This window comes from Seriola lalandi, unplaced genomic scaffold (genome assembly GCF_002814215.2).
Source record: "Seriola lalandi dorsalis isolate HSWRI2012SDOR001 ecotype SW California unplaced genomic scaffold, Sedor1 jcf7180002054553, whole genome shotgun sequence".
In the NCBI taxonomy this organism is placed as follows: Eukaryota; Metazoa; Chordata; class Actinopteri; order Carangiformes; family Carangidae; genus Seriola; species Seriola lalandi.
Genome location: NW_019525106.1, coordinates 1051509 through 1070112, shown reverse-complemented (window position 1 = coordinate 1070112; position 18604 = coordinate 1051509). Strand labels below are relative to the sequence as shown.

The 18604-nt window shown below is 44.0% G+C and overlaps 1 protein-coding gene across 3 annotated transcripts in view; it reads left to right on the top strand.

Moving 5' to 3' along the window:
• mob2a (MOB kinase activator 2a) overlaps positions 1–18604 on the top strand; it is a 62279-nt gene that overhangs the window by 10637 nt on the left and 33038 nt on the right. The window contains exon 1 of one of the 3 annotated variants that reach the window (XM_023415484.2): positions 14979–15134. The exons of 1 other annotated variant lie outside the window; for it this stretch is intronic. In XM_023415484.2, the coding sequence (XP_023271252.1) occupies positions 15097–15134 (38 nt within the window). In that variant the 5' untranslated portion in view covers positions 14979–15096. Of the gene's footprint in view, positions 1–14978; positions 15135–18025; positions 18449–18604 lie in introns of those variants that run through there. One more of the 3 variants, XM_023415485.2, reaches the window with a different exon arrangement.

Below are 18604 nucleotides of genomic sequence, written 5' to 3'. Positions count from 1 at the left end.
TCTTTGAGCTATTGATACAAGTCCAGCTATTCAATACCCAACCTTAAACAAGTTCAGCTTGATGCAATTTGTGTCCAGGTGATTATTGGACTAACATCGGCTTTGGGTCTGACGGGCTATGCAAAGATTCCTTCTCACATCTCCTTTGAGTTGTAAAAATGTTTTTTGTGCTTTTTTTTTTTTCTTCTTTTTTTCTGTGGCTTTTTTTTCTCGAATCTCTAAATAGTTGTAATGCAGGCTCTTTTTATTTCAGGCAAGGCTGGCCACTATCATATGCCACTGGCAGTGTTAGAACCAAAACCTGATCACATAAACGTCCGACTTTCCACCGTCATCCACTGTCCGGCTTAACTTAGAAACAAAAGAGACCAACCACAAAACTTCCTTGACTTAGCCAAAAACATGAACAGCTGGGATGTGACTTGTAGAGAAAAAAAAATGGGAAGGTGGGGTCCTGGGAGCACCAGAGAAAAAGAGAGAGGGGACAGAAGAGGAGAGGGCAGCTGATAAGAAGGAGGAGGAGCAGCGGGAGAATACAGAAACTGTGGGTAAAGCGTGAGGGAAGGAGGGAAACGATAGAGGCACAGAGGCGATAGGTGAGGTATGGAGATAAATGGGAGGCGGCTACGTGGGTCACAGAGCTAGATTAGAAACAGCAGAGGTTTGCAATAGAGGACAGAGAGGGAGATTTAACAGCAGGGGCCCAGGCTGCCAGTGACAGAGAGAGAGAGAGAGAGAGAGAAATGATGAGCCTCGTGCAGGTCTGAAACGGGAGAAAGCCAACAGAAGAAAAAAGAGAAATAAAAATGCATTGAATACCCTGTCTAGACCCTGTATCCATTGAATTGATTCCCAAAACCTTAAAACAAAGATCCGAGTGTTTGCCCAGCAGAACATTAGGCCCTCATTCCGCCTCAAAGATAAGAGACCTTAATTTGTCTTGGAGGAGGAAGCCTTTAATTCTGGGTGATTTTATTTATTTTTTCCACTAAGATGTAGCCAGAGGCTTCAGCTGAGTGGTGAGCTGCTAAATCTGTGCAGAGCTTGTGGGCTGCTGGCATTGGTGTAAGCTAGCTAGGTTTGTCCTTGGTGGCTGAGGCTAGGCCGCTAGGCTGGTCTGAACTGTAATTGGATTAGAGATCTCTGCGTCGCATCAGGCAAGAGAAGCTGAGTGTGCACACACGCCTCTGAGAACCAAGTTCATCTCAGTACCCGAGGCTCTACTCCTCCTCCACCTCATTTTTTTCCTCTTAAACGTTCTTCTTTCCTCAGCATCCTGCTATTTTCTTTATCCCCCCTTAATCAGCGACCAACCCCTTCCCCCTGGTTGTTATTTATACATGTAGGTGTGTGCAGTCATGTGTCATGTGCATGTATATGGATCAGCCCTGTGTCATGGATACCTTCTCCAAATGGGATTACAGGAGCTGCAGTGGAGTGTGTGATGACAACACGCAGGAGAATAAAGAACAGTAAAAAAACAGTCAAGTGCAGACAATGATGTGAGCCGTCGGTACCAACATGAGGGATGTTGAATATGAAGGGGAGCGAGAGAGCTGCCCTTATTGTAATTGGTGAACTTCCTGTTTAGCAGCTTTGGAGAGGAAGTAGAAGGTGATGTCATGGGCGATGTGCGTCCTGATTGCCTTGTTTACCCTTCTTGACCTTCTGGTGTGCAAAGACTTAATTAGTGAACAGTTTCCTTCACTTTACCAAGAACTGGAATACAGCTCATGGTAAGCTGCACTAACTTCTTTCAACTCGGATGTTAACTGGGTACAGTGTGTCCCTCATTCTTTTCATTTGTCTGTCTCACGTTGTGGCTCATTCATGTGATTTAAGTGTCATGGAAGTGTCATGTTTCCTGGGATTTTAGTAATTTAGCTGATTCTCCTGTCTTTGTGATTGAAAGAGTAGGGGAAAGCTGACTTCCTGGGTCATCAACATTACCAGTAAACATTACAGTAATCATGCTTCTCTGTATAAGCAGGGAAGGGTCAGTGCCATAGAATGATTTTTTTTTTTTTTTTTTTACAACAGTGCAAGCGCCAGGAAATGAAATAAAGCAAAAGCCGAGATGAAAAATGGACTTTATCTCACTGCCCGGCCTGGTGTACTAAAAGATGTCAGATGTTACTGATTACTGTAACACATGAGCAGGGGGTGGTGAGATGTGTTTTAATATTGTTTTTTGAATGGTGCAAATAGATAGGCTGGTCTGAGTCTGGATATTCTCTACAGTACATTTCAAAATTGGGAAGAAAGATCACAATTGATTGCACACTCTTGTGAGAGAAAAAACTTTTCCTCTCACAGGTTCTGCCTTTTATCATGTATATATTTTTGTATGCGCAAATGTGCATTAATACACTCATCAAACGCGTGCGGATGCGACTGGTGCGGTGAAGCGGTCAGTAAGATTAGAGGGACTGATAGAACAGGCTTAATAGCTGACAGGCCAGCACCAGCAGCCATATGTTTCATATGTGTCTGCTGACAACCCCGCCATATGGCTCTGATCTGTTCATATGGCCTGTACATCTCCTCAGTTTCCTGCCACCATGACATCCAAGTGGGGAGAGGGGCGGGGTGTGTGGACAGCATGTGGACAGAGATAGAGGGAGTGTAGCTCTGATGTAGGATGATCTGAAAACCAGGACTCGCGGTGTAATCGATGTTGAAGCGACCAAATCCACACCCAGCTGAAGACGTTTCAAACCAGAGCCACCTCTCCACATGGAAAATAAGCAGCAGCAGTTTTGACTTGCAGATTTAGTAGAGATTAGTTTATTTACCCAATTACCCAAAGCTAACGTGTAGTGTTTTACAGCAACAAGATGAAACGTAAATCTTTTGATCATTTGAAATCAAGGTTTTCACACAGGTGTTTATCTCAGAGGTTGGTCATCTCCACTGAACTACTGATCATCTCTGCACCTACTAATACTGCTAAGGACTACATTCATTTTTCAGGACATACATGTTCTAGGTAATTCTCTCATATTAGTCAACAACATGGGCTCAGGGTGGCATAAGTGTTAAGATTGCATCAGCCTTTTCTTTTTCTTGGCTGCAACATCAACATGTCTGCATCTGCGGATCTAACACAGGCTTCCTCGGTGATGATCTCCAGCCTGCTAAACATGAGCATGTGAGTTTGTGAGTGTGCTTACACGCCAGCTCCAGGAGGTGCTTCACATCTAAAAAAGGATGTGGAGGAGGACAGAGATGTTTTTTTGAGGGAAGAGTTCAACTTGGAATGAAGGCAAATGGAGAGAACAGAGAGGGAGCTGGTGCTCAGGGTCGCCTGATTTCCGCTGCTGGGTTAGGGTCACTGTATGGGAGCTGCTGACTGCGCCTCACAGGAATCAGGCAGAAAAGCTCAAGGCTGGACACAAGACACACAACAGAGTTTTTGACCCCTATAAGGCCTCTGATATCCTCTTGAGGAAGTGTGTGTGTGTGTGTGTGTGTGTGTGTGTGTGTGTGTGTGTGTGTGTGTGTAAACATGGATAAGTTTGACTGGCTGAGGGGCTTACAGAGGGGCACGCAGGGGAACATGCTCTGTCCGTGTGCTGTCTGCTTCTAACAAACACACACATACACACACACACACACACACACGCACAATGTGCTTACTGTAACACAGTCAAGGTCTTGCATACACAGCTGTCTAGCATGATGTTTCAACACTGGCCTTTGTGTGCTTCCAGCCGTAGACCTGCTAAACCTGACCTTTCTAAAAGCCTTTTTAATCACCGGTGGTCTCTGAGCCGGGCGGCTCGTGGTAAATGCTAACACTGAACCAACAGCCTGGTAGCATTAGGATCTAGGTTACAAGCTATCTACGCTGAAGACTGGCTGTGAACTCTGGGTATTATGAGGAGTCCAGGCGTGGGAGCGAGGCCAGCAGTTCACTTTGGCACAGTTTAATCCAGGAAGCCAGTGGAAGGAAGGACATCTCATCATCACATCCAACTCGTTCTGTCAACATGAAAGTTTCACTGAAATGTGTAACTTATTACAAATCATTCTATGAGAGGCACACTTCATCTTTCTATGTTTACATTATCAGATAACTGACCATAAAAGGTTACTGGTTATTGGTTAGATGGGTTGTAGGTGTTTTCAAACAATAGTTAGCAAGCTAACTGAGGCAAATAGCTAGCTATTCACTAGCTAGTTAGGTTAGCAAACTAAACTTTTTTTTACACATCCTAAATGTGAGTTTTGGGCTTCTTTTGTGGGGTCTGTTTCAAAATGTCCAAAATGATTCAGTTGGTATCAGATTTTCTTTCTTTCTTTCTTTTTACTTGGTAAACTTTAGCATTTTGATATCAGTACAAACACTAGATATCATGATATCTGCTTGTTTATGTTTCTATAAATGAAACATATAAACTATGTGTCAAAGGACAAGATCAAGAAACTGGACAAAAATGTGCGATGAAAAGTCATGAACTCCAGCCAGGAAACATAAAATAAGTAATCTAAGTCTTCATCCTTTAGTTTTATCTACCTGATCGTGTTTTCTGCTTCCTGTCTGGCTCATACTCTTAACAGAGGTTTTCTACCTACTGTAGCTGCCTTGCTCTAGAAGCCAGAGTGGCCTGAGTCATATATCTGAGGGAGTGTGCAGAGTCAAACAGGCTACCACAGATTAGAGGTGAGAGCAGCGTGGCGCTGATTTATTACCAGCCATTAGCTGGTTAAATGAGGCTAAGTGAGCCGGTCAGCTCAGGGAGGTGAGATGGAAGAGATTAGCCTACATAAAGAGCGATGGAGGGAGCAGATCTGTGAATCAAAGGGTGACTCCTGACCTCCTGCCTTTTGCTCACTGTTTCTTTTTATCTTCACCCTGGTCCTTCCGCTGCACTGCAACTTTCCTTTAGCCTTGTGTCCTCCCTACAAGTATCTCATGTTGCCTCTGTAAAGCAGTGCTGGTTATGTTGGGCTTTTTGAGAAGTAGCCAATAATGTTCTGTGGTTAATTCTTATGCAGCAGGTTAGTGCTACTGGAAGTGTTGCTTGCGTTGTGAGCTGCAACCCTGAGCTTGGCTTGGTCACATTGATGGAACTAATATAGCACATGTCAAAACACATCTATTTTTAAAAGTGCTGTTGTAATGGCTTCTTCATTTTCTTCTGCAATTTGGTGTGTCTGTTGGGAGGGATTAAAAACTGAGAGGGACTAGATTTAGATATTAGAATATTGGCAAAATGTTTTCCATAAGAGAGGTGACCAATAACCCGGTGGTCACTCCATCTGAGCTCCAGAGATCCTTTGTGGAGACGGGAGAATCTACTGGAGGGACAACCAGTTCTCAGCGTCGTGTCTGATTTTCTCCACAGACTCACAGTCAGAGTACTTTAGAATGTCAAGCTTTCGCTGAGGAGAGGCTGCCCGTCTGGCTACTCAATCTGACACAATCTGGCCATAAAGCGGTGATCGGTGGAGTGCTGCAGTGATGCCTATCTCTCTGGAAGTTTTTCTCGTCCTCACACAGGATCTGTGGAGCTCAGCCAGAGTGGCCATCAGGTTCTTGGTCACCCATCTCCCCCCGATTACTCAGTTTGGCGGCCAGCCGAAGGAAGACCCGTGGTTGTTCCAAATTTCTTCTATTTAAGAATAGTGGAGGTTTTTTGTAGCCATGAGCATATATTGATGAGGGAAAAATTATTTCTTTTTTATTTAAGGCTGCAGGACAACAAAATGTTTAAAAAAAAAAAAAAAGTGAAGCGTGTCTGCAGACTTTCCGAATGGATGTGTACCTCTGTCTGATGCTTCATTAACATAAGCAGCACTAGTTATGGATAAAATAAGATTAAAAATATTGATGTGTTTGCATGTGAAATTGTTTTTTTTTTTTAAAACACATCCAAAAGCAAGATGTGTCCAAAATTCAAGAAAGCAGAGGACTGGAGTTACGTGCAAAAATACAGGGTAAAGGTGTCTTATGGCACTATGCAGTAACAATAGATAATACCCAGGGACACCAGGTAATAACAGACAAAAACAACAGTAGTTTTTTTCTCCTTGATGTCTATTTTTTGCCATTTTACTTTTTGGGGACTTGTGAGTGACACATTACAAAAAGAAAATTGAAGCAGCAATGGTGGAATTATTCTAATTTTTAGTCCCCAGTAAACATCAAGCTTTAAAAACGTTGGATCATACATTTCCCTGTGCCCTAGTTAAAAATGCTGGCTTTCTGTTGTAGTCTCATAACCCAAGCCAAGATAAGTGCAATGCCCCTTTTAATCACAAAATTCCCCATACCACATTCAATATTGAGTCAGTGTGACCGCCCTCGTTCTACTTCAAAAGCCAGGATTTGACAGGAGCTACAGATGGATATATTAAAGTTCTATCTATGGCTGTGGACGAGGATATATGTGTCCTGACTCCGGTGTGCTGGATATCCGCTCTGTAAGCAGTTTCTGTCTTCAACCTTTGCGTGATGTGTCAGTTTGCACATTTGTTTCATGTGAGCGCGAGAGAGAAAGAGAGAGACATTCCCCACATCCGTTTCCTCTCACAGAGGAACAGTGGGCCTGGGGTTTTGTTCGCTCTGGTGAGTTCATGTGTCGCTCAGGGCCAAAGAGAGGGGGGTGGCGAAAGATAGTGCACACAGATGGGACATTTCTCATAATCACTGGTGAGGTGGAAGCTGCTTAAGAAGTCAGAAATTAAGGTTGAGAAAATTTTGCATCTGGCTGTTTTTGTTATTTTCTAAGTGAGGTTTGGTGCTGTCTGACACTGCCTGAGTGAAGGAAGATAACATTTTGCAGGACATAAGTCTTGGTGTGATTAAGCTGGTTGCTGTGGGCCTGTCTGGAAAATGTTCACATTTTGTTTTCCCCATCTTGGTTTTTTGTTTTTAGTCTCTCTTTTTCCCCTTTATCATGTCGTACTTGACGTTATGAATGTTTTCTGTGCTCTGAGTGCATGTGTGGACTTGGGTGTGTGTCCTCATATACACCTGTATCTGTGGCTCTGTTTGCATATGGCCACGTGTTTGGCTGTGTCCGTCTGTGAGTATTACTCCTTTATCTTCCTCCATGCCCCACCCTGTACGGTAACATGCTCTCCTTTCCTCTTCATTGTTTTGCCTCCCTGCCAGCAGGCCAGGGAGTCTGGAGCAGGAGCTCGCAGGAAGTCTTCGTCACTCATCGGAAAGCAAACAGTGAGATGCACAAACACAGGAAGCGCTGCTTTCCTCTCATTGGCTCCGAATGGGCGTCTGTCATTCTGCTTGGTTTATCAGAAAGCAGCAACGTGAGCTTCATCTCTAACCGCACGTGTCTCTCTCGGTCTTATGGTCTGCGTGTCCTCTCCACTGTCAGTAACCACTGTGGCTCTGTGCAGTTTCACTGCATGCCTGAATACTGGTAATTAGCCTTTGTGTCCTTTGCCATATTTGTTAATTTGACAGTGCAGTGAAGTGGCCTCTGGGAAACTGCCGTGATGTCATGCCATGCACTGTAAGCTCAGGCAGTTATCAACAGGAATAATAATACAAAAGAGAAAAAGGGACAAGACGTCCTCAAAAGCTGTTAAAACTGATGCGATTACAGGTGGAATTCTCTTTTAAAACTTTTATTGTGTCAATATGAGTCTGTCCTAGACACTTTAATATCACATATAAATTCTTCATTGTGCCTCTTCTCTGTGTTGCTCGGAGCAGCTGACGTTGCCATATTATTTCCTATTGTCTCATATTACAGTGAGACCTCCACCGAAGCTGGTATATTAGAGTTATCTATCTGGATCGCTTCTCTAGCAGCTGAAAGGTGAGCATCTGTGGTCAGAGGTGGCTAGAGGTCACTGGTCTTTTCAAAGGCCGGATAATGCACACGCTCACACATAGGCACACTGCTGCACATACCAGCTGTTACATAACCACTGCCAACTGAGGAGTGCACACTTCAACGGTGTGTGTATTTGTGTGCGTGTATGCATGGGAGCAAGGAACTGTTTAACAGTGTGGGGATTAGCTACATGGGCAATGGGCTTTTCTAGCATCAGCCCAGAGCTGCCGGGACATGCTTGTTGTCAGTGCACTGTTTTTGGTATCTTTTTGGATTTGGATCTAAGGCGTTCGCAGGCTGCTCCTTTTCAGGCTGCAGCTCAGTGTTTGGTAATGCGGATCAGAGTAGGTCACGTTAACACTGCTGTACAAACAGTTGAGAAATAAATTATTTAAAAGATGTTTGCGTGTTTACTCTGCATCTGTCATTTGAAATGTTGAATTTTTGATAATACGTCGCACATTGTTTTAGTTTTAAGACCACAGTTTATTGTGATTCATCACTTTATCTTTAGCTTAGCTGCAGAAAAAAGCTTGTGTATCACTTGTGTATATGACATGTTGAATTTAGTACTAGAAAATACCTGCTGAATCAGTTACTCACTTTTACGCAGCCTTATACATTCTCAAGGACATCATCATCAAGTGTTGAAAGTCCTGGAAATCACCAAATGTAATTTAAATGTCCTTGAACTAAAAATCCGGTTGCGCTTTGAAAACTCGTGATTGACAGTGAAAGAGGAAAGCATCGTAACTGTGTTTGATTTTACCACCTTTTCAAAAGTGGTCTTTGCCTGTGCTCCTCTCCACCTTTAGATCATGAACAGATTCAACCAACTCACCACTGCCATCATTTTTCACTCTTTCTTCTGTCTCTGAGCTGCTAATATTACCAGCTCAATAGTGAGTGAACCGTAGCCACAACTCAGGAACTCTGTTTCCTTTGTGTAAAATGCATGCAGTTCTCTGTGTGTTGCAACTCTCAAAACTCCACCAACTGTACTTGCTTGATTTCAGGAAGATTGGTGCGTTTCTGTAGACAGAATTTGGCTCTTGTGTTTCTTCTTACCACAAGATGGCAGCACACGTCAAGTTCACCAGACTGTCCAGAGGCAGGAACTTGCTACTGGGCAAAAAAAAAAAGCTTACCTGTCAGCAGTAAGGTAACTTTGTTTGGGTAATCATATTGATTTTAGCATGTCTTATAAGTTCACTGAGAGAGAGAGAGAGAGAGAGAGAGAGAGAGAGTGGTGTAAACTCAGCTCTCTCTCTCTCTCTCTCTCTCTCTCTCTCTCTCTCTCTGTGTTGAGACAAAGGAAGCAATTAAAAAGGAAACAAGATGTTGAAGACACTGTGGTGACATAAGAAGAAAAGTAGATACAAGTAGAAAGTCTAAACGAAGAGGAAGAATGAGAGAGAGAGATCCAATGAGCATGAAATCAGATCTTGTTGCATAATCATGGCTTGCAGGTCTTCCCAGTGTGCACAGGGCTCTGTCGGCTCTTTCCAGTCCAGTATCACATGACTGTATTAAGCGGCTGCAGTATTAAACCAGCAATGCCAGTCCACCACCAGCCAGAGGCACACACAGAGATCAATAGTTCTGTTCTCCTGTGAGCTGAAGCATGTTCTTTTAGTTATCAAATATTTTTTTTTTTTTTTTTTTTTTTTTAAAGATTCATTTTCAAGTAGAGGTTTTCTTCAAAATCTCAGGGTTATATTTAGATCTTCAAATCATGATTTATTTTTGGCTGAACAATGCAGTCATTCAGTGCTAGAGAAACACTGGTGGTTTATGTCTTCATCCAATCCTTTCGTCTTTCTTTTAAGGGTTTTCTCCCAGTGTGAAACCATCTTCAGCATTTAGTTTTCTCCACTGAAAGCATGCTTTGAGGAAAAAGCTGAGAAGCTTTCAAATGTGTTCTTAAAATTTCTTATTCGCTCCACAAAGGATCTAACAGGCAGCAAACAATTTGCCCCAGTGGTTTTGTTGCCTTTCTTCTCCTTGCCTCCCTTTGTTCATTACATGCCCTAAGTGTCTGTCACATACCAGCAATACCAGACATCAGTGAGGCATCAGCGCCGCTCTCCTTCTCCTTTCTTCCCTCCCTCGTCTTTTTCATCTTCTTTTTCAATCTTCCGTCCTGGCCTCCTCCCTTTCTATCGCTGCTGCAAAGCCTTTATTCACATGCCAGCAATACCAGACCGCATACCAGTCAACAGGACATCAGTGACTGCCTCCACCTCAGCCTGCAGGTTCTCTGACCTGCCTGTCTGCTGCCTTTCTCTCATCACTGCTCCTCAGCCCGAGCACAGCTCACTTTGCACCGCAGCCCCAGAGAAAGTGGAGATGCCGGTCTCTTTCCGCACAAGAGATGCATTTCTCTCTGGTAAACAGTAGGTGGCGTTATAGTATCACAATCCCCAGCAGTTCCCCATATCAGCGCTTCACCTCCACTATGGTATGAAAGTCCTTAAAATAAAGCAGCATCCACTCATGACTCCAACTCCAGCTTGAACTAGTCCAGGATTTAGATTTGATTTTTTTTTTTTTTCTGAGAGGAGTCAAAGAAAGTCACATTTTGACAAATATTATTTTCACATAAGAAGGTTTACATGTAAAACCCTGTGGGAAATGCTAAATCCTTTCATTAATTTATATGGCTGACTTTTAAGTAGTAAAACCCAAATGAATTGCAGTTTAAAACACTTTTTTGGGAATTTAGACTATAAACTCTAAAATATATAAACTAACTAAATTTCTAGGGGGAAATACAAGGACATTGATTATAGATATTAGATGTAGCAAATATCCACATTTGAGAGGCTGAAAAGAGTGAATTTGGTGCATTTTTTTCTCAAAATAAGGATAAAGGATAAATCAATTAAGAGCATAGATGCTTGTCGATCACCTAATGAGTGATTCATCGTTTCAGCTCTAAAGGGCATGTACTTGTGTGTACATGTGAGATGTGACTTCTCACTGCAGCATAATATAAAGAAAAAATGAAGAAAAAAAATATTTTTCTCTTACAAGTTAAATGGTTTTTCAGAGCTGGCTCTGAGCTTCACATTCTCAAAATGCCTGAGCAGTGATCATTGCATAGGTAAGGTTGCATTTCATTTCCTCCATCAGGTGGAATTCGAGCTGAAGCCAAAGCTGTCCAGATATAGAAAGATAACACAGATTGAGCACAGAGCCCAGAAATACCCAGACATAACATTTGCCTTTGCGGGGCATCCAGGAGACATTTGAGAAAATGTCAACAGCACTGTCATTTTTGCTCCATTGAGTTCACATTTGACTTATGGGCATCTACATACTGAGAGACCAGTGGATTGGAAGGTACCTCAGCTTTGTGGTGATACTCACATAGAGACAGGTTGCAGAAGCCTGATTGGACAGAACGTGAAAGGTGAGTTATAGTAGTGTCCTCTCACTATAGACCAGGCTGTATGTGACAGATGGACACACAGACAGACTGACCGACTCCTGGCGTCGCCCAGCCTGGCCGTATATATAGGCTCTTTCATACTGCACCCATTGGCCTGGCTCCAGCTCACATAAACCTCTCACTGCGCTCAGTGTGTGTGTTTATTTGCTGAAACATATTTAGGGTGCACCCACTTGTGTGAGAGAGAAAAACAGCCTGTGCTTGGTTCTTGGCAGCAAAAAAAAACCTATGTACATTAAATTGCGTAATACACATGTGAGCAGTTTCATAAGATTCATCTTCTTTTTTTTTTGGTGGTAATAGTGGGGAGTGTGTGTGTGTGTGTTTGAGAGAGAGAGAGAGTGAGTGCGTCTGTGTTTTCTGTCAGTATCACCTCTGTCTGTGCCGGGGAACTTGGCTCATACAGTGACACGGTCTTTCTTAAGCTGGCGTCTCCTCTCACACATGCACTCAAGTTGCTGGAGCCACAGCTGAGTGTGTCTGTGTGTGTCTGTGTGTGTCTGTGCGTGTGCGTGTGCGTGTGCGTGTGCGTGTGCGTGTGCGTGTGCGTGTGTGTGTGTGTGTGTGTGTGTGTGTGTGTGTCTGTGTCCATTTTTGTGTTTTTGTGCACTGCAGTCCAGCATTTGACTCTGTGCAATGTATTCCTGGAAAGCCTGTGTAGGAGTGGAGGGGCCAGGGCTATTCCACAGCCGCACCGCAGCCAGCGATGACTGTTTTCTGGAAGCTTCCCTGTCGCTGGGAACGAGACCGAGAAAAGAGACGAGTTCATTGCATGAGTTTTTATTTTATTTTATCCTTTAATATTAACATCTCTCAGAGAAAATCTGCAGCTTTCTCCTTTGACGAAAAAGAGAGGGCATTGTGCACTGAGGCCATTAGTATGCGTGGACACACACTTAAAGTTCACATCATTCTTACACAACATGCACCAGGAAGAGGAATGTAGGGAGGGACTGAGTTAGATGGACAGAAGAGGGGGAGAAAATTGGGGGCTCACTATGCAATGGAGGTATGCATGGAAAAAGAGGATTGCGAAAGAAGTAAGAAAGCTCAAATTAGCTTAATGAAAGGACTGCAAAGGGAGCAATAAAATCAAGGGCAGTTGAGGTGTTGGTGATGAATAAGTGCAGGAAGGAGGAATGGATTGAGACTGAAAAGGGGGAAGGAAGAAGGGGGGGGTTGTTTTGAAGTGCATCAATAAAGCACTGGCTAATTGTGCCTCTATGGTCTTTTTTGACTCCAAGCCTCCTATATCTCTGCCCCATACTTACCACAGTCTTCTCATCATCTGTTAACCCTCCTCCTACCATCCTCTTCATCCTCCTCCTCCTCCTCCTCGTCTCCTTCTCCTCCCTCCAGTGGCTGTTGTGTAACCCTGCAGTGACTGACTGAGCTTCAGCAGCAGCAGCGGCAGCGGGCCGATTGATCAGCAGTTCTGGTGCCAGGCTGCTCTTATTGTAATAAACGAGCTTGGAGCCATTGAAACCAACCCTGAGTGCTTTTGCGGGAGTAGAGGAATCACACACACACACACACAGTCATGCTTAGACAGACACTGCACCACACTCCCGTGATGTAATGCTGAATAATCCTGAATGCTCTTAAACTTCCTGCTTGCCTGGATTCTTCATTTTGTACTTCTCCCTGCTTTAGTCCCTCAAGACCTATACACACAAAAGTAAATGAGACATTTTATTTTATCATTAAAGATTTTTTTCTTTTTTGGGTATGGTGCTCAGGATTCTTTGAACTGGATATTTGTTTTTAGATGAGCTGGGCTTGTCCTTCAGTCAATCTCTGTTATTATCATGGAGAAAATATATAGTTTTGATGCTTTCAGTGAAAACTTGTTCCTTTTCTCTTCTTTTTCATGTTTGTCTTCAAGTCACTTTAAGATGGCTTTATAAATGTTCTAAAAACTTAAATTTGGGGTGTCTTGTTACAATGACACATTACATGTACCCATAAATATATATCCTGGATTTAAATCCAGTATGGGACCCCAGCTTCCCCTTCCCAAAGCTTTCCTCAACCGGCTGTAAGAAAAGCACATCTGGTCTTTCCATTCTTCAGTCTTTGTGGTCTGGCCCTCTCCTCAACATATTCCCCCTCTTCCTTTCTCTCCGTCCATCCATCTTTACTCCTCTCCAACTCTAATAACACCTTTTTTTTTTTTAAGCGTACAAATCCAAACTTGACAAAACAACAGCTTTGACTCACCTTTAGCTGTGGTTGGTGTGTACACACACACACACACACACACACACACACACACACACACACACACACACAGTGGCGTAAAGATCATCCAGCAAGGGCAGCGGGGGCCTTTCCTGCCCCAGGGTATGCATACACACTTGAGGTTAGCTGGAGGCAGGCGGCTGGGTGTGGCGATAAAGATCACACTTTAGCATTGTAAAGTCATTCCAATGTCACCTCTGTGTCTGCTCAGTGTCACTTTGCGTTATCCAGCCTGTCATTTCCCCACATTTTAACATTCCTGCATCTCATTTCATTGTCAATTCTGACTCTGTTTGTGAGAGGATGATGAAAATGCTGCATAGCATAGATATTACTCACTAGCCAGCCAGCTGGATTTCTTTGGTGCAGTGGTGGCAGATTAAGTAGGTAGAACCCCATTTTAATCATCATTATGATAAGGCAGCTGTAATTAAAGTATAATTTTAATAGCCATTTTTCCTTATTCAACTGCATCCTCTTAAAAATCTCCACCAGTTCAATCCAGTGATACATGCTAATAATTTATCAAAATAAAAGCCTTACTTCTGCTCCTTGAGTTCAAGCATGTTTACCAGCTTCCTGTGTAATGAAATGTAAAGTGTGTGTAGAGTGTGTGTGTCCATGAGAAAGACACTCTTACAGTACACTTGGAAAGGCTATTTGGATTTAAATGGCATTAATGGATCCTCAGCCCTATTATTAGCCTTAAATCTGTCTCACCCTTCAGGCGTTGACATGAGCTGCGTTGGGGTGGTGGAGTCTGGTTTGTGTTCAGCCTATGGAGGAATATAAATGTGTGTGTGTGTGTATATATATATATAGCTCCTCAGATAGGAAAAGCTGAAACATGAGAGCCTCCACAGGACTGTGAATGGGAGAGGGAGGCTGGCTTGCATCGATAAGCATTTTCATAAAGGGACCGCCGACTTGAAAATTTCTTTTTAATGTTTTTGTGTGTGTGTGTGTGTGTTTTAAACGTTGATGTATCCCGGTTTTATGTCGCCGAATGGTGCCGGTTCACGGGGTATATATGAGGACATATCAAAAGAAAAGGCTCAAGTTTCATCTGGGTGGGTTTTTTTTTTTTCCTTTTTCTTTTGAAGGGAGTAAAAAAAAAAAAAAACCGCGGTGGTTTGCGTCAGCGAGGCTGTGGACAGACACAAAGCCGACCCAGCCTCAACCAGGCTCCGTATTAATATCACTACATGCTGTTTTTCCAAGTTGCATCGCTCCCGACTGCACACATGCCACCGATACGAGCTCTCTTTTTTATGTTTAATCGAAACGTCTACAGTCTGAAGACTCGTTAACCCTGCCCCACGGAAACTAAATCGAGTGGGGAAGCAGGGGAGGAGGAGGAGGAGGAGGAGAGGAGGGAGGTCTGGGAAGAAACGATAGAAAGATAGAGAGGAAAGGTGTTGGAAGAGTAAGAGAGAGGACTGCAAAGAGCAACTCCGTATTGTTCCGCGTTTGTTTGTTCTGCAGAGACAGAGAGGGAAAGACATAGTGGGGCTTGTTTCTTTCGAGGTGCGACTAAAAGCTGAAACACCGTCAATTCTGGATTTCTTTATCCGCTTCCTGTCGTCCAGGATGAGGTTTAAACGGAACGGGTCCTATACGTTAAATAGGTAAGAGGCTGGGGTAATGTACGCAGCGGGAACTTATTAATGTGTTATCCATATGGAGAAGGGGAGGGAGGGAGGGAGGGGGACAGCACGTTTTAATATATCTTAGCTCATAAATCAGTTCACTTTCTGTGTGATATTTCCATGGAGGCTTACATTTCAGCTAGTAGCAACTTTATTGCACTTTATGGTATTTCTTTAATATCCAACAATATCCCTTAGTCTTTTCTTGCAACATTAGCAATTTCATGCTCACATTGCTGCAATTGGACCACTGAAGGTTTGGTCTTTATTGTGATGGACATTAAGGTCTTTTGAGGCTAAATCTAATGTAAAATCACAGAGAAGTGTGAACTTTGTGGTTGTTTATAATTGCAAATACAGGCTACAAGTAAAATTCTCCCCCGAACTCTTGATCATAGCTATTCACCCACTGATCATGTAATGTCATTTTCTTTCATGGGTGCCCTGACTTCATCAATGTTGCGACCACGTGTAGTTCAGTGTGTTCTGCTCCACCGGGAGAAACCTGTCTGTCTCGCTTTAAGGTGGGGGTGGGCTCTTCTCTTCTTTTGTTTTCCCTCGTCCATTAAGCTAAACGGTCTCTCTCCTTCTCCTCTCCTTTTTTTCCATCACTGAAAATACCCCCTCTTGAGGTCCCATCACCTAGCAACTTTGTATGCGTTTGTGTATGTGTGTAGCAGTGTGAATGATGTGCACGGTGTGTGTCTGCCTCTTTCCCCCTAACCCACTTTCCCCTTGACATGATTGCAACCGCCTCTATTCATATCCTGGCGTTTCTAAACCCGGTCACGAGTCGGGTCTTTCCCCTGCCCAGTGGTTCGGTCTCTTTTAGAATCACAAGTTTATACGAAAAATACTTCCTTTGTCTTTCTGCCATCCAAGTCACACAGCTCTTTTACATTCATCCCATGCATCCGTTAGACCGGATGTCTTGCTTTTATTGTTTGCCTGGATTTCATGATAAGATCCGAAAGTTTGAGGAAGTACACTCACAAACACTCACCCATAACAGCTTGCTCATATTGTTGAAAGTGACAGTTGATTTAAGGTCAGGTTTGTTTCTTACATTTTTCCTTTGGCACTCCTTTTCCCCTTTGCCTCATTATAGGGCACATGGCTTTCCGCTGTACCTGACACACACAAAAAACCCACATCCTGACTCTTTGGCTCCCATTAGCTGCCTTTGTCTTTTCAGTAGGCTACCAAACACCCACTTCAGCACAGTGTTGAAAGTCCGAGAGAAAGATTGTTGACACCCTCCTCCCCTTTCTGATTTCACTTAGGAAGTGTGCACATTACTATCCCTCTCTATTCTGTTGCAAGCATGCATTCACATCTATGTGTGTGTGTGTGTGTGCGCGCGCGCACGCAGGTGAGAGGGATGAGGTAATTAAACAGTGAAAGAGGAGGCCTGTTAGCTGCAGCTCCTGGTGACAGCTTCTCCAGGGATGGGGAGGGGGTGGGGGTGGTGCTGGAGGAGGAGGAGGAGGAGGAGGAGGAGGGATGACGTCATTGGATGTAAAAGTGCTTCGCCGGGCTGCTGCAGTTCTTCTTTGTCATCTTTTTGTCATCTAATCCTAAAACAAAAACAACAAAAAGCCATAGCAGAGACGGGTAAGTTTAGTGTTGTCCCACGGTGTCATGTGAAGTTTAGTGTGGTAGTGTTAGGTGAAGATGTCTACCACCTCTGGTTCCTGTCAAACCCACCTCACTCTTCAGGCTTTCTTTGATGAGTCTGTGACAAAATAAGAGCAGAAGCGTCCTCTTGCGGTTGTTACGTAACTGCTGTCTCCTGAAGGTGACTGTCGCCTCTGCCTCTGTTGTCTCTCAGTCTTTTTCTGGGCAGACTGCAGTGATTTGTTCTCTGTGAACAGCAGTGGAATGGAGTTGGCCCGTTTGACTTTGAGCGTCAGTATTCAGCGGCTCCCTTCCCTCATGGTCGGTTAATCCTGCATTGGTGTCTGTCCCGTCCGCCAGCCTTCGATTGCAGCATCGCACACACACACACACACACTCCTCCACCTGACCGCTGCGGTCCTTCAAAGAGCTCGTGTGTGTCTCTGTCTGTGTGTTTTGATCTGTAGGGAAGCCACTGACTGGCAGAGGGCAATGAAAGAAAGTGATTACTCTTATTGAGTGATGCAGGGAAGAGAGGAAGAGATGTAAAGAGGCCCATAATTCACTTTGTGCCCTTCACCTTATTTGCCCACAGCATAACCAGAATGCTCTGCAGTGATTGGCTCACTTCCTGGGGGCCTGTCTCTGCGCTACCTCTGCATCATTTGTGTGAATGAAGAGTCATGGTAATTGTATACGTGCACGACATTGTGTACATCCTGTGCTCTGTGTATATGCACGTGTCTGGTCCCTCCTCAGTATTGACATAAGAGTTGACCATTCAGGCATCTGCTGACTCAGTTAAATTTATCTGAAGGTGAACAAGTATGAAGAGGCTGTCAACTTGCTGCACTCATTAACTTTCCAGAGATGTCTGACTGAGGATTTGACTCAGAATTACATTATAGCAAACAGAGTGTGTTTGGTCTTTGTGAGAGATGGGTGGAGATAGGATGTTTAGCCATGTTTAGGATGTATACAGATGGCTGAGATTGCTACCTCCCCTGGGATTGTTTCCTCTCTCGCTCCCTCTCTCTCTCTCTCTCTCTGCCCCCCCCCTTCTCCCTCTTACCGTGTCTCTGTCCATCTCTCTCTCTAACTCCCCTGCAGTCCACCCTGTGCTGCCCAGCAGTCAGCAGTTTGTTTATGGGACTCTGTTTGCCAAGCTAATCTTCCCGCCTTTCAAGTGGGAGAGAGAGAGAGAGAGAGAGAGAGAGAGAGAGAGAGAGAGAGAGAGAGAGAGAGAGAGAGAGAGAACAAGAGTGTGAAAGTGAGGCAGGCAGTTGCAGTAGTTGGAAGGGAGAGAGAAAGAGAAACATGCTCAGAGAAGTGTGTCTGGTTTTGTGAATGATTTTTTGTTGTTGTTTTGAAAGTGTATTTTTCCGTGTTTGTTTGGCTCAATCGCCAAACGGCCTACGTGTGTGCATCCGTCCGTACTGCATGACCTGCGTTAAAGTCGAAGGCCGTTCGAGCAGCTATATTATTACACAAGGTGCTATGCTGGAGCTGGGAGCTGCCGTCCTGGTGCACCCGTAGCCGAATTTGCAAGACGGGAGCAGAGACAGGCAGGTGAAAAGGGAGGAAAGGGTGCTGTGGGTCGGAGCCTCGTCACCCCGGCTCTGCTTCACCACCGTCTGGATGGGGGTTCTGGTGTGCTGCGACTGCTTCTTCTATAGGTAGTTAACCAAGTCACTTCTTTCCTTTCCTGACCTTTCCTTCCTCTATACTGTTGTTGTTGATTGTTGTTGTTCTACTTGGCTGTTCAGCAGTCCTCAACGTATATTTTCAGACTTTTCACTAACTTCTCCGTCTGACCCCCCCCCCACGCCACC